The sequence below is a fragment of the Megalobrama amblycephala genome, linkage group LG19, assembly GCF_018812025.1.
Source record: "Megalobrama amblycephala isolate DHTTF-2021 linkage group LG19, ASM1881202v1, whole genome shotgun sequence".
In the NCBI taxonomy this organism is placed as follows: domain Eukaryota; kingdom Metazoa; phylum Chordata; class Actinopteri; order Cypriniformes; family Xenocyprididae; genus Megalobrama; species Megalobrama amblycephala.
Genome location: NC_063062.1, coordinates 33,632,267 through 33,646,973, shown reverse-complemented (window position 1 = coordinate 33,646,973; position 14,707 = coordinate 33,632,267). Strand labels below are relative to the sequence as shown.

Genomic DNA, 14,707 nt, shown 5'->3' with positions numbered 1-14,707 from the left:
CAGCTGGTTACACTGCAGTATTCACAGAGAGGCCCTCGCAGCCAAAAACATGCCAGCTGATCTACTTGCATCGCTGAACGACGCAGTCAAACTGGTGAACTTCATTAAAGCTTGTCCACTAAGTTCACGAATATTCACACTGTTATGTAATGAGATGGCCAGCGAACACAAATCACTGCTGCTGCACACAGAGGTGCGTTGGCTGTCCCGTGGCAAAGTGCTGACAAGGCTCTTTGAACTCCGGCACGAATTGCAGCAGTTTTTTGAGGAGAATCCGTTTCATTTGGCCTCCAGTATGCATGACGAAGATTTTCTGAAAAGGCTCGCCTATCTAGCGGACATCTTCTCAGCTCTGAATGAACTCAATCTAAGTCTGCAGGGAGTCAGTGTAACTGTGTTCAATACACAAGACAGGATTGAGGCCATGATAAAGAGGCTACGGTTCTGGGCGAGTTGTGTGAGTGGGAACACACACCTGTGTTTCCCTATGCTTCACGAGTTCTTGGGGGAAAATGACGTGGACCTGGGTGAGCATGTAAAAAGTCTCATAATTGAACACCTCAACCAACTCGCCGAGCATCTACGGAAACACTTCCCACCTATGGACACATCTCGCGCTTGGATTCGCAATCCATTTGAAGTTTCCCTGCCCATCCCACAGCTGTCATTTCATGAGCAGGAGCAGCTGATCGAGCTGTCATCTGATGGAGCACTGCAGTTACAGTTCAAACGAAAGCCACTTGTGGATTTTTGGACCGAGTCACTGACATCATACACAGTCTTGGCAAAGCAAGCCTTGAGAGTTTTGATGCCCTTTGCCACAACATCTCTGCGAGGCTGGTTTCTCTGCTATGGCAGCAGTTAAAACTAAATATCGGCAAAGACTGGATGATGTTGAGAACGAATTGAGGCTTAAACTGTCTTCCATTGCGCCAAACTTCGGAGAGCTTTGTGCCAAGATGCAAGCCCACCTGTCACATTAATATGGGTAAGTATTTGATATTATTGCTACACATATAGGCCTACGGAGAATACTAACACATCCTCCTCCCCGTCTCCCACCCCCTCCCTCTCTCTCTCTCTCTCTCTCTCTCTCTCTCTCGCTGCAGGCTGAGCGACTTTTGTGCTCCACTTGAAAAGTTCCAGATGGATCCTGGATATGTTTGAGCCTATGCTCTTTGTTACTTAATTATGTTGTGGATCGTGTGTAGGCTAATTTTATTGCCGCACTTGAAAAGTTTCAGATTGATCCTCGTTTTTATTTATTTGATCTATTTCGGAGCTTATTCTGTTTAATGTTGTGGATCGTTTGTAACTTCATTGCAATTTAATTCAATGTACTGTCGTTCTAATTTCCATAACCGTTGTGTTATGATGATGATAATGCTAGCTCCACGGTCATTTAATAGGCCTTGCCTATTGCTGCAATGTTTATTTTATGCGGCTGAAAATAACCATGCTTTCTGTTACTGAGCCTGTGTCTGTCATTCGTCGTGTGTTTATCACTGGAACTTTAACCTAAAAATATCCTTATGTTGTACTTTGCCCTGTTCAAACACACCCACTGTTCAGAAACTCTTACAACACTTACCAGGAAGAGACTAACTTATTTCTCTTATCTGTCATACTAACTTTGTCTCGACAAAAGCATAAAAGAATCGGCTATCAATGAAGAACAAAGAGAAAAACTTTGAAGAAGGATTTTTGAGAAGGAAGTTTGTTTCTGAACAGACAGCAGATCTTTGTGGTTAGTAATTTTTGAAAGTTAAAGTAAAGTTTAGATTACAGGAGCTCAAACAGTGAAAATGGCTTCACTATCTGAAGATGATTATATTTGTCCCGTGTGTCATGAAATCTTCAATGTTCCTGTTCTTCTGTCATGTAGTCACAGTTTCTGTAAAGAGTGTCTTCAACAGTTCTGGAGAACCAAGGAAACTCAGGAGTGTCCTGTCTGCAGGAGAAGATCCTCAAGAGATGAACCTCCAGTTAGTCTCGCATTAAAGAACTTGTGTGAGTCGTTCCTGAAGGAGAGAAATGAGAGGCGTTCATCAGGATCTGAGGAGATCTGCAGTTTACACAGTGAGAAACTCAAACTCTTCTGTCTGGAGGACAAACAGCCTGTGTGTTTAGTGTGCAGAGATTCAAAACAACACGACAATCATAAATTCAGACCCATCGGTGAAGTGGTTTCATCATATAAGGTAAGACGGATAAACACTTGTTTCAGCTTATGTATTACATATATGAACATATTACAGAAATCTCTGGTGTCTTATAGATTTTCACTTTAAATTCTAGGAGGATCTCAATACAGCACTGAAGTCCTTACAAGAGAAACTTAAACACAATGAAAACATTAAAGGAGAGTTTGAGAAAACAGTTCAACACATCAAGGTGAGGATTGTTTCTTTTGACATATTCAAGAGTTTGATTAGAAGAGCTGAATTGATTTATGTGATATAATTACATGTTCCTTTATTGACTGGAACACACACACACACACACACACACACACACACACACACACACACACACACACACACACACACACAACAAACACAACTAACCCACATTTACTCACTCACTCTTCATGCTGCTCCAGAATCAGTTGGTCTTTGAGATGATTGAAGTGAATGTGATCTGATTTCAGTCTCAAGCTGAGCACACAGAGCGTCAGATTAAACAGCAGTTTGAGAAGCTTCATCAGTTTCTCAGAGATGAAGAAGAAGCTACAATCACTGCACTGAGGGAGGAAGAGGAGCAGAAGAAGCAGATGATGAAGGAGAAGCTGGAGGAGATGAACAGACACATCTCAGCTCTTTCACACACAATCAAAGATATGGAGGAGATGATGAAAGCCAGTGACGTCTGCTTTCTGAAGGTCTGATTTCAGATCATTGGTTGATCATTGGTTCATTGATTGAGTTCTTGATGATAAATGGTGTGTTTGTTCTGCAGGAGTTTCCAGTCTCAAAGGAAAGGTGAGTGATCTGCTCCTGTCTCTGGTCTCTCTGGTTCTGATCCAAAGCCACTGCAGTTCTGACTCCTGAATGTTCTTCCAGAGTCCAGAGATCACGGCCGGATCCACAGATGGCTTCTGGAGCTTTGATTCATGTGCCACGTTACTTGGGCAACCTGCCGTTCAGAGTCTGGAAGAAGATGCAGGACATTGTCCAAAACAGTGAGTCTGACTGCAGAAGATCTGAGCTGGAAATGATGGAGGGGTGGAGAGTTAGAGGTGCTTCATGATAGATAGATAGATAGAATTGCAGTTTAATGTACTATATGTACGGAGCGTTCTTTAGAACTTCTGCATTAATTTAAGTCAGCTGGAAAAGATGTCATTTGCTGGTGTGTTGAGCATCAGTAGTGTAATACTTAGATTATAATCAGAATATAGTCACTTAAATAGTCAGGCATAGCATTAATTTAGTTATTCAAATGTAAGACAGCATAAAAAATAAATAAATAAAGACGTACCTCATTGTTCCTCCTCAGCTAAATTCAGTTCGACCATCAGTTTTCACACTTTTATGTGAAAAAAAGCTTCAGAAATTAAATATTTATTGTGCACTTTAGTTAGATTAATTGAATAAAATGTGTGTTTTTACAGGTGTGCTGAAATCATTGATCTTGTGCTGCACTGACTGAATGACAGTCTGTGGGATTTTTCAGTTTTGATCATTTTTAGGAAAATTGTCTGATCAGATATAAAAGATAAAGTGACCCAAGTCAGAACAGTCTGAAGATCAGAGTTGAGTTTGGTGGTTGTTCAGAGGAGTTACAATTAGAAAATTTAATCTCAGAATCATAATAATAATTTCTCAAGCCAACATAATTAGTCAGTCAAACACAACAGACAGTGAGAATAAACTATTTTAAACCAATAAAGACTGTAAGAGTCAATAAAATGAAGATGATCAGATGCTGCTGAAGATCAGACACACACTTACAGTTTTTCATCTACAGCATAAATCTCATCAGATCTCACTGATTTATTGTGATTTTAATTGATGGACACAAATGTCAGAATCACACATTTAATGTTTGTAGATGATGATAAAATGAGTGTGAAACTAATAACAGCATTGACAGTGATCAGAGGAAAGTGTGTTTGATCAACAGTGTCATAATTCATAATAATCTGTGTTGGTTCACTCTTGATCATTATATGTATGTGGCGACCAGGGCAGGCGAGAGCCGTGAGGAAACGGCACAAAATTAAAGTTTTGTTGAATGTAAAAAAAAAAAAAAAAAATTCTGGGTCCGGTTCCCAGACACACTGCCTCTCGGTCCTCAGCCTGCCGAGAGGCTCTTCCTCCTGGCGACCGGCAATGGCTCCTCCGGTTGAGGGCAGCCGGCAGCGAGTCCCCCGTCCCCTGCTCCTCCCCTTCATGGCGGACGGTAGCAGGCTCCGGCCCACGGCAGACGACGGCACTCCTTCAATCCCTCCAGGATGGCAGCCACCCCACCTCGTCCCAGGAGCACGGCATCCGGGTCTCCGTCCCACCTTTCACCAGGCTCCAGTACCACCACCTCGGGCAGCCTCTCACGGTCTTCACTCCCGCGCTGCCCGAACTCCGCAGCACCGCGATCCCCCTCAGCAGCGAGGGCTCTCCGACAGCATGTCCCGCCTTCCTCTCGGGTTTCGGCACCAATGTAACACAGTTCGTAAATACGGGAAGAAGGAGGCGGGAACCGGCGAACATTCAACAAAACTTTAATTCCAAAATAAACAAAGAACAAAACGAAAGTAATGCCGGCAGACCCTCGCGGACGTCTGCCGGCCACACAAACATAATAAAACATAAAATAAAGTCCAGGCCTGGTCCTCTCTCGTCCTTCACTGTCGTCGCTCCTCCTTTTATGCTTCCGGAGCTCCTCCGTGAGAGACGCAAGGCCGGTGCGCCTCCAGGTGGGGCTCATTAACTCTTGCGCCACCGGCCTCGCGACGTTCCCTCACGGCTCTCGCCCGCCCTGGTTGCCACAATGAACATCAGAATAAAAGCATCTGTTGATTGTGTCTCATCAGCTCCTGTGATTCTGGATCCAAACACTGCGAATCCACGTCTTGTCCTGTCTGATGATCTGACCAGTGTGAGAGACAGCGGAATCAATCAACCTCTTCCTGATAATCCAGAGAGATTTGACTATTATTCCTGTGTTCTGGGTTCAGAGGGTTTTAACTCAGGAACACACTGCTGGGATGTGGAGGTTAAAGAGAGTTCAGTGTGGAATGACCGCTGGAGTCTTGGAGTAACTACAGCATCAAACCAGAGGAAGGGAGAAGATTTCTTTAGCACTGATAATGTCTGGTGTGTGGGGCGCACTCAGTTTAATCAGAACCTTGATCGAGTGAGAGTGAATCTGGACTATGACAGAGGAACGGTGTCATTCTCTGATCCTGTAACTAACACACATCTACACACATTCAAAACCTCCTTCACTGACACACTCTTTCCATTCTTCAGTTGTTCTGGCTCTCTGAGGATCTTACCGGTCAATAGTCAGTAATCGTCACTCCTGTAGGTCTGGATCTTCTGCTTTCATCATAAATAAATAAATTGTGTAATGTTTTTGTAGAAATTGTAGTATAATACTGTTAAGCAGGAATATGATACACTTTTAGAAAGGATGTGTTAAAACGAAACAACTTGTGTTAAATTTTTACACATTAATGGGTGTTTAGGGGTAATGCATATAGTTAATTTGAACTTATTCATTGTGTTAAAGGTGCTACAGAGGATGTTTTGATTTATACATTTTTGCACTATTACTTGAAACTGTCTTTACTAACTGATAAAAGACTATTTATTAGGTGCACTGAAAGGAATAACATTAATATAAATCATCTGTGCACGAGGTAGGGCCTTAAAAACATCAGCCAATCGTTTACGCGATCATCGCTAAACGACTGGCCCTCTGACTTGTCAATCACTGCCATGATGTTCCTTGTGCGAGACATGCGAGATGTGCGAGACGTGCGCGGCTGCGCGCTCCAGTAACTTTCCACACTCCACAGGCGCCGCATGCAATGTTTTTGTCCGGAGACAGGAGTAACAACTGCAGATTATGAGTTACCTGCGGTGAGTCCGACATAATGAATCCACAAACACGACACAGCGAATGCCGGTGGTAAACACTCGTGTTCCAATACTCGTGGATGAGTTTTGGGAGGCGTTCCCTCAAAATGAGCTGTGAAGGAGGGGGGGTTGTTCTTACGCATGCGCTCATTTCAAAAACTCACTAACAGTCTTTGTTATCTCAGTCGACGAAAAGATCCTCTGTAGCACCTTTAATGAATTTAACACAGTGTGTCAGAAAGATTAAAACAAATAAAATGTGTAAAATTACAACATTATGTGCTGTTCTTGGATACACACATTGTGTTAAAAACACACCTGAAATCCTAAACAAAACATTACATTCATTTTGTCAAATGCTAAAGTCACTGGTTGTTTAGCTTGTTGTCATAAAATATTATGTTAAAATGTCAACAATTAAATCCATAATTTATAATAAATACGATCTTAAGCAGTCAGAAAGGAAATGTCCAGCTCAGGACTAAGCAGTTTTCTTCACAATCTCATTAGGTATCATGACACATAACCTTCAAAATCATTTCACTGTTACTAAACTCTGTTGGATTGAGGAACACTGGTGGCCAAAAGTTTGAATATTTAAGTTTCTTAATGTTTGTGAAGGAAGTCTCTGATACTCAAGTAACATTTCTCATTATTATTAATAACTGTACTCCATCTTTTCCACAGCACAGGAGTAAAAGGGATCATCAAAATAGTTTATAAAGCAAACACAATGTTTTTGTCCACCTGACAACATCAGAATGTTCTCTGTGTGTGTCCACAAACACTAATATCCTCAGTTCTACAGAGGAGATCCCAGTTCAAACACTACATAAAAATATAAGAGAGAGAGTTGAGAAAGTTCCACTTGAGTGTCAAATTACATCATACTATAACTTAAAATATATATTTGTACGTAACTTTTGAATACTTACATTTCTTTAATTCTCTCCAAAAATGCTGAGATTCAGAAAGACTGAAGGATGTAGTTAATTTCAGCTTGTCTGCAGTGAAGCTGTTTGTGAAATACACAATAAGACACATGTGAAATCACTGTGTGTCACAGACACGTCAGGTTCCAACATCACCCAATCACAACGCGCACCCTCTCCAGAGTACTGATCACCGCCACCTGCACCTCATCACTTAACTCATCAACAGCACCATAAAACACACACGCACACAGCACTCCACGTCCGGTCTCGTTTGCATACCCTTAATGTTATGCTTACCTCAAGGACTCCTCATCATATACTCACCTGTCTCCAGCATGTTCCTTCCTTCTGTGTTCATCGTCTGCTGTGTGAGTGTGTTCCGTCAGTTCCCAAGTTCTCCAGCGATCTCCAAGCTCCAGCGTACATCAACCTGCAAAGATAAGGACAGTAACTATTCCTCATTATACCTGCTCAAGACTATCTACAACCAGTTAACTCACCTGTGTGCTTCACCCTGCTCTACTGTGGTCAAATAAACGAACCATTACCTGTTACATCTGTGTCTGTCTCCTGTCTACTGTAACACTGTGATGATCTTTACCTTCCTTCAGTATTAACCCACCTGTGCGCTGATATATTGAAATCATATCAGGATCTTCATGGTCAGGACTGCAATGGCAGAGAGAGTCTTCTGGATGATAACAGATCAAAAATAAAAACTAAAGTTGTTCAGAATGCTTGATTTGGTATGATTTTTTTTAATATCTGGTGCAACTGAACATAGAAAATCTTCTGATTCATTTGTTGTGTAATAAATATGTTAGTCATAATGCAAAAGTCACTTATTTGATATAAAGTTGCTGCACTGTAAAAAAAAAAGTAAGAAAAAAACCCGTAAAATTTAAGTAAAATATCCTGAATTATGATCAAACACCTTCAGCAATGGCTGCCAAACAAAAAACAGAAAATGAATGTAAAATTAACTCTTGAACTTTTGTTATGTCTTCATCTAGATTCTTTCATGTTTTGTTCAGTTGCCCTCATTGTGTCTCTCAATTAATTAAATGTTTGCATGTGTTTCTTTTCTCCATGATTGTGTCCTTCCTCATTATAAATACTCCCTGTTGTGTTCGGTGATTGTATGTTACTCTGTGCATGAAGTCTTCATCTTTTTGGAATAAATATATCACTTGTGTGGATTATCTTCATCTTCTGCGCTCTCTCGTATCTACATCAGTCAAGCCGCGTGACAACAGTTGTGCTGCTTAATATTTTTTTGGAACCTGTGATACTTTTTCAGGATGCTTTAATTAATAAATTATTAATTAATAAATGCTTTATATATATATGGTCCAAAGTGGGCCAGCTGGGGCTTGAGGCGCGGTCGAGGTGAAAGGCGGAGCTAATCGTAGTCAGGTTATGGTCTACACGCTGAGATGGGTTGGGTTGTGTGATGTTTGATCAAGGGAGGTGTGTTTAAGGGTGGTTTTAAGATCAGCGCTGCGGAGCTAGCGGACCGACAGTGGAAACACAACTTGATTTTGGCCTCGGTGCCTAAGGTCTGTGGCCATAGGCCCAGCCGGGCACGCTGTTAGCCCTGGCTCGCACTGGCCCGACAGTGGAAAAGCGGCTATTCATTTTCAATGAGAGCCAGCGGCGAGCTCCGGCGAGAGCGGCGCGGCACGTCTTGGACGGTGAAAGCCAAAGCCACTGGAAGGCAAGCCTGCAACCTTTAGCCAAAAAAGCGTAACGGCTAAAGCTAATGTTCCGCCCCCCGCGGTACGCAGGGAACGAGACCAGAGGCTGTTTTTTGAATAGATGTCAATGGATGAGAGTCTTCACTATGCTGATTAAACAGCTTTTGTGGAGAAATAACTAATCATTTAATTCATCCACAGCCTGTTTGCCAATCTCCAGAATGTTTTACACTAAACAATACTTTCGTTGGGAACTATATGTAGATTTTAGCTTGATAAAAATGTATTTTTAAGAGAAGGCAGACTAGGGAATGTTGCGACTGACGTCGCTGCCATTACACGATAGGCTGAGAGGTGCCACACGTGATTAAGTTAGCCGTTATGCTTTCTCCAATGGTAAGAGATACAGACCCTCTTATCTCCCCATTATATACAATCTCTGGTGAGAGCGTCGAGGAGAGTTGAAGTCAGGTTAACTTTATGGTAATGAGCTATGACGCGGTTCGGCGGCAACCAATCGGAATTTACAGGTCCTCCCTTGAGAGGATTCCGACTGGTTGCCACAACTTGTCATTTACTTTGACCCCTCTCGACGGCGGCGGTTTTGACGAACAGTACAGCGTTGTTGGCAAGGAAACCAAGGCGAATGTTGACGCTCTCGCCGGCGGCGGTGTGAACGCACTGTAAGTGTGCGATATTGAGATAGACAGCTAAGCAGTGCATGAAACCAATCAAGCATTTTATCATCCTGGAGAAAATCCATGATTTGTGTGAGTGAATGAATGTGATAATTGTTTAATTTGATGTAATAATCCTCATTTCACCCTGTTTATGTAATGTATGTTTTACTGTTAGGGTTCGAGATGGTCAAAGATTGTGTGCAATTGAGGGGTGTTACGAGTTCTCTGTAAAACAGAATTCGGTAGGTGTTCAATGTGATGTTCATGTGCGTAACGTGTGAGAATGATGTGCATAAGATCATGAACATGTTATTTTTTTTTTATTATAGATTGGTATTTCAATGTTTGTGTGGCTCTGGAGTGTGTTGTTTCACCCTGGATGTGTGCCCTAACCTATGTAAATTTGAGAAAATTAGTACAAATTGACACTTTATTTTAGTTTACTACAGTTTTTGTTTTAATATTCCTGTGAAATCCGAGTTTGGAGATTATACGCTGTTATAGTGACCCCGTGTGGTGAAGTTTGAGTATTACTATCTTTGATGTTAGTTAATGGATACTGAATGATCAACTCACAACAAAGAAACTCCAAACAACTGATTGAGTTGACAATGAAATGAAACAATGAAATGAAAAATGAACAGAGCAGGTATGTGAGTTAAATATAAAATATTTCTAAAATGAATCCAACATCTTATTTATTATAGTTTCAGAAGGTATGGTATGTCATACTGAACAACACTTTTACAAAATGCTATTGCAATAATTTGTCATGAATAATTAAAACCTTTTGGACTTTGCAAACAAAAGTACAAAAAATAAGAAAAAGATAAATGTTACTTTATTTTAAATAATCATCATTTTAAATCTGTTTGATAGCCTATATGAAATATGTGTTCACACTAAAAATATATATTAACTTTATAGACAGTGTGTCCTGTTGCTGTTTAATGATTTTATTTATTAACTTGAGGCTTAAAGTTACCAAATCCAAAAAATACCAAAGTTTCATAGCAACACAATTCTGAATATAATAGCTTTTTGTGAGAAAGAGACACAAATATAAACATCTAGCTGCAGATTTCTGAATTAAAAAGTGAAGATTTTCTGTGAGTAGAGATTAATATTTCATCCTGTTCTGCTTCACTGACATATATCACTAAAGGCAGGAACACACCAAGCCGACGGTCGGCCGACTAAGTTTTCTCAGTGTGTTCTGCACCATCAGCTAAAGTTGGTCCTCGTCAGCTTTTTTTCAGCCAATTCAACATGTTGAATATGTTGGGCCATCTGATCATTCTGATTGGCTGTTCAGCTACTGCCACCTGCTGGTTCGGAAAGGTGTTTCATCTCACGCAGGCGCAGAATGGACGTGCTACTTGGCCGTCAGCTGTCTAGTATTGGTCTGGTGTGTCAGGCCAACTTTGGACACACTTTGCTGACGTGAGCCAGCCCCACAGTCTGCTTTCGTCGCCACTAGTTCGTCGGCGTTGGCTTGGTGTGTTCCTGCCTTAACAGTCACCATATGAACTGTTCAGTTAACTTTAATAATCAAAATAAACTACCAATAAAACTAAAGTAAAGCAGCAGCCCCTCATGGACGACTGCTGCTTAAACTGAAACACAACATAAAGTCCAGGCCTGTCCTCTCTCATCCTTCACTGTCGTCACTCCTCCTGTTCTCCTTCTGAGCTCCTCTGTGTGACTCGAGGCCGGTGTGAAGCAGGTGACGCTCATTAGCACTTGGCCCGCACTACTCACTACAGTTTACTTTTCAGTTTGTAATGAATGTGACTTAATTACAAATAACATGTTCAAATAAGTTGACACCAAAATAGTGTTGAGTTGTGTCATAAATGTTTTATTCAGTACAAACCAAAGCTGTTAATTCATTCTTTCATTTTTATTTAGCTGGCACAAAGCACATCACTATCACTGTAGAAGAGGAAAGTCAACTGCGCCATCTCCTGGACACTTTTAGGCATTCAGGGTAACAAGCATCCAGGCCACCATAGTTATCATGCACTGATCACGCGAAGGAACAGCCAATCAAACCACCGCATTGTAGCATGTAGCAAATAGAACCGTTAGTTTCGTTTTTGCTCAGTCAGAAAGAGATGGTTTGTGTGTTATTTTTCTGCTGATTCCTGTCGAAGTTGTGTGCGTTAATGACCAAAAGTAAGTGTTTATGCATCTTGTATAGTGTTGTTAATGTTGATTAAGGTTATTTGTCGAGTTGTTTATAAAAGTAGACGGATACGCGGAAGACCCGCGGTCTGCATTAGCGATCGTTTATGTAAACATTAAGCACTCTAAACCAAATATGTGTATGTAGAAAGATAATAATTCAAGTCATTAATGTGATTGTGAGATATTTCCGCCTAATTTAAAGAGTAGTTAATTCAGAAGTGTGGTTAATTTGTCAAACTTATACTTAATGTATACATACTTTCATTTATATGCTGTTCAGTTTCAAAAGCTTATATGCTTAAGGATGCACATTATATATGTATATATATTGCATTACAATACTGCTTACAGTTTACATCTAATGATGTTATCTGATAGTTTACACGTGATAATCTTATCCTGTTTGTTCCAAATTACTTAATTTATGTAATTTTATTTTTCCTTTCCTTTGTTTAGACCACACTTACAACTATACACAACCATGCTCAAGATTGTATATCAATGTAACCTGTGAACTTGAAGAACATTAAAGTAACCTAACTGGACTTCCTGTCTCCGTGTCCTTACCGACACTCCATGGCGATGACCAAGTTAACCTAAGAACTAGCACACCTTCCCTACAATATTGGTCCTTCGAGCTGGATACGGGTCGTTACCATGGCAACTCCAGAGTCTGAAATTTCCAAATCAGCTCCTGCCTCAACCCAACGTCTACGCAGAGCAATCTAGAGGCCTGGCTATCTAGAAGACTATGTGGTCAACTATGCTGGGAACCCAACAGGACAGGCTTTTAAACCGAAAGAGAAGGTAATGGTGACTTCGACCCCCATCTCCACTCACCACCCATTCGGAACAGCTAGTTCATCAGAGGACTTTATGCTGCAGATAATGGAAATTACAAAGCAACAGAGCGAGACTGCTAGACGCCAAACAGAACTCTTAGAGAAAGTCCTGCTACACAGCACTCCTCAAGCATCTGCCCACTCCTTACAAGCATCATCCCAGCATCAGACACCTAGGACCCAGATCCTGAAATCAGCGGAGAAGGGACAGCTGAAATCCGATGCTAGCCCTGATGATGTTACCCCAGATCGTCATCCTTGGCCACAGACTACTAAACCCCAACCCACCTTTGTTGAGGAGCTTTCACAAGTGCTGAGAAAAACCCAAATCAGAGACACTCATTTCCAGTCACCACCTCCAGTAAGTAGAGAGACTAGCCTGTCGACACACCATTACGCATCACCATGCTGCAGCCCCTTATCAGAATTAACTACAATCCATGTGCATACCAGCTCAAGGCCCTGGATGAAACCAGGGCTCTGTTGGCTCCAGGAGGAAGGATTCTTGGAAACCAAACATCACAACATTCTTTCCAAATCTTGGTTGGCTCTCTCAGTTTGGCCATTGCTCTGAGGATGGAACCCCGACAAAAGACTGACAGTCGCCCTCAGTAATTTACAAAACTCTTGCCAAAATTTGGACACAAATTGGGGACCCCTGTCGGAAACCACATCCATCGGGAGGCAACGTAACCGAAAGACGTGATCTACGACTCCTTAGCAGAGGGTAATTTGGGTAAAGGGATGAAATGAGCCGCCTTCGAGAACCGGTCCACTACGGTCAAAACGACCGTGTTCCCCTGGGAGGGTGGGAGGGCGGTGACAAAATCTAGCGCAATGTGGGACCAGGGTCTCGAAGGGACAGACAGCGGTTGGAGTAACCCATCTGGGGGTCGATTGGAAGTCTTACCAGTGGCAAAAATCGAGCAAGCCAAAACAAAACTGCGAACTGTCACAAGCCATAGCAGGGCCACCAGAATCGTTGCTTGAACCAAAAAACTGGTGCGATTAACTCCTGGATGACAAGCCACGTTGGAACAATGCCCCCACTTGATAACATTGGACCTTAATCCTCTCCGGCACGAAATAATCGATTCGGTGGGCACCCGAATGGAGGCGTTACCCCCTTATAAGGCCGTCTTGACCTTTGATTTGACCTCCCATGTCAGTAGTGGAGACCAACTAATGTCTCGGGAAGAATACACTTGGGAGTAGACGGGCGTTCGGAAAGATCAAAAATACAAGACAAAGAATCTGGGTTTGATGTTTTTAGGAACCCGGGCGGTACGAGAGAAAAAAATCAAATCGTCAGAAAAAAAGTGCCCACCGAGCCTGCCTGGAGTTTAGTCTTTTGGCAGATTCTGATATATTCTAAGGTTTTTGTGATCAGGTCCAAACGATAAAAGGTACCCCCAAACCTTCCAACCAGTGACGCCATTCTTCCAACGCTAATTTGACTGCCAGCAACTCTCTGATTACCAATGTCATAATTACGCTTTCGGCTGGAGATAAACGGTGGGAATAAAACGCGCAGGGATGCATCTTATCGTCTGTGGGAAGAACGCTTTGGATAGCACTACACCTACTCCCACCTCTGATGCATCGACCTCCACCATGAACTGACCGTGAGGGATCAGGGGCTAACGAGAATGGGAGCCGAAACTAAGCGACTTTTCAGTTTGGTGAATGCAACCTCAGCTGCATTGGACCACCTGAACGTCGTTCTGGGGGAGGTCGAAGGCGGTCAGAGGTGCGGCTAGTTGGCTGAAATTGCAAATGAACCGCCGGTAAAAACTTGGCAAACCCCAGAAACCTCTGTAGGGCCTGACCGGGAATCTGGACTTTGGCCAATCCATCCACAGCCTTAACCTTGTCAGGATCCATGCGAACTCCCTCAGATCGAGACGATGTACCCTAGGAAAGAAACAGACTGTGCATGAAAATCGCATTTCTCCGCCTTGACAAAAAGCCCATTCTCTAGCAGTCGTTGAAGCACTCGTCTGACGTGTTGAACATGTTCCTGGAGAGATGAGGAAAAAATCAATATGTCGTCCAGGTAGACATATATGAACTGGTCAACCATATCTCTCAACACGTCATTGACAAGTGCCTGGAAGACCGGCGGGGAGTTGGACAAGCCCGAAGGGCATGACCAAGTATTCAAAGTGCCCCTAGGGGTGTTAAAAGGCGGTCTTTCCATTCATCACCCTTCCTGATGCGAACCAAATGATAAGCATTCCGTAAATCCAATTTTGTGAAAATGAATGCTCCTTGCAACCT

General features: G+C 42.2%; 1 protein-coding gene across 1 annotated transcript; it reads left to right on the top strand.

The window, feature by feature from the left end:
* The first annotated feature begins 1,428 nt into the window (after positions 1-1,428).
* LOC125254261 (E3 ubiquitin-protein ligase TRIM35-like) lies at positions 1,429-6,052 on the top strand. The gene is made up of 6 exons (XM_048168811.1): positions 1,429-2,201; positions 2,299-2,394; positions 2,651-2,881; positions 2,959-2,981; positions 3,063-3,181; positions 5,033-6,052. Exons 1-6 carry the CDS (start codon positions 1,806-1,808, stop codon positions 5,512-5,514), a joined length of 1,347 nt encoding a protein of 448 aa, XP_048024768.1. The 5' UTR covers positions 1,429-1,805; the 3' UTR covers positions 5,515-6,052.
* The last annotated feature ends 8,655 nt before the right edge of the window (positions 6,053-14,707 follow it).

Excerpts from the sequence above, each read along its gene's own strand:
- LOC125254261 (XM_048168811.1), top strand. The coding sequence starts at position 1,806 with ATGGCTTCACTATCTGAAGATGATTATATTTGTCCCGTGTGTCATGAA. Across the intron at positions 2,395-2,650 it reads AAACAGTTCAACACATCAAG|TCTCAAGCTGAGCACACAGA; the intron begins GTGAGGATTGTT and ends ATCTGATTTCAG. Across the intron at positions 3,182-5,032 it reads GCAGGACATTGTCCAAAACA|CTCCTGTGATTCTGGATCCA; the intron begins GTGAGTCTGACT and ends GTGTCTCATCAG.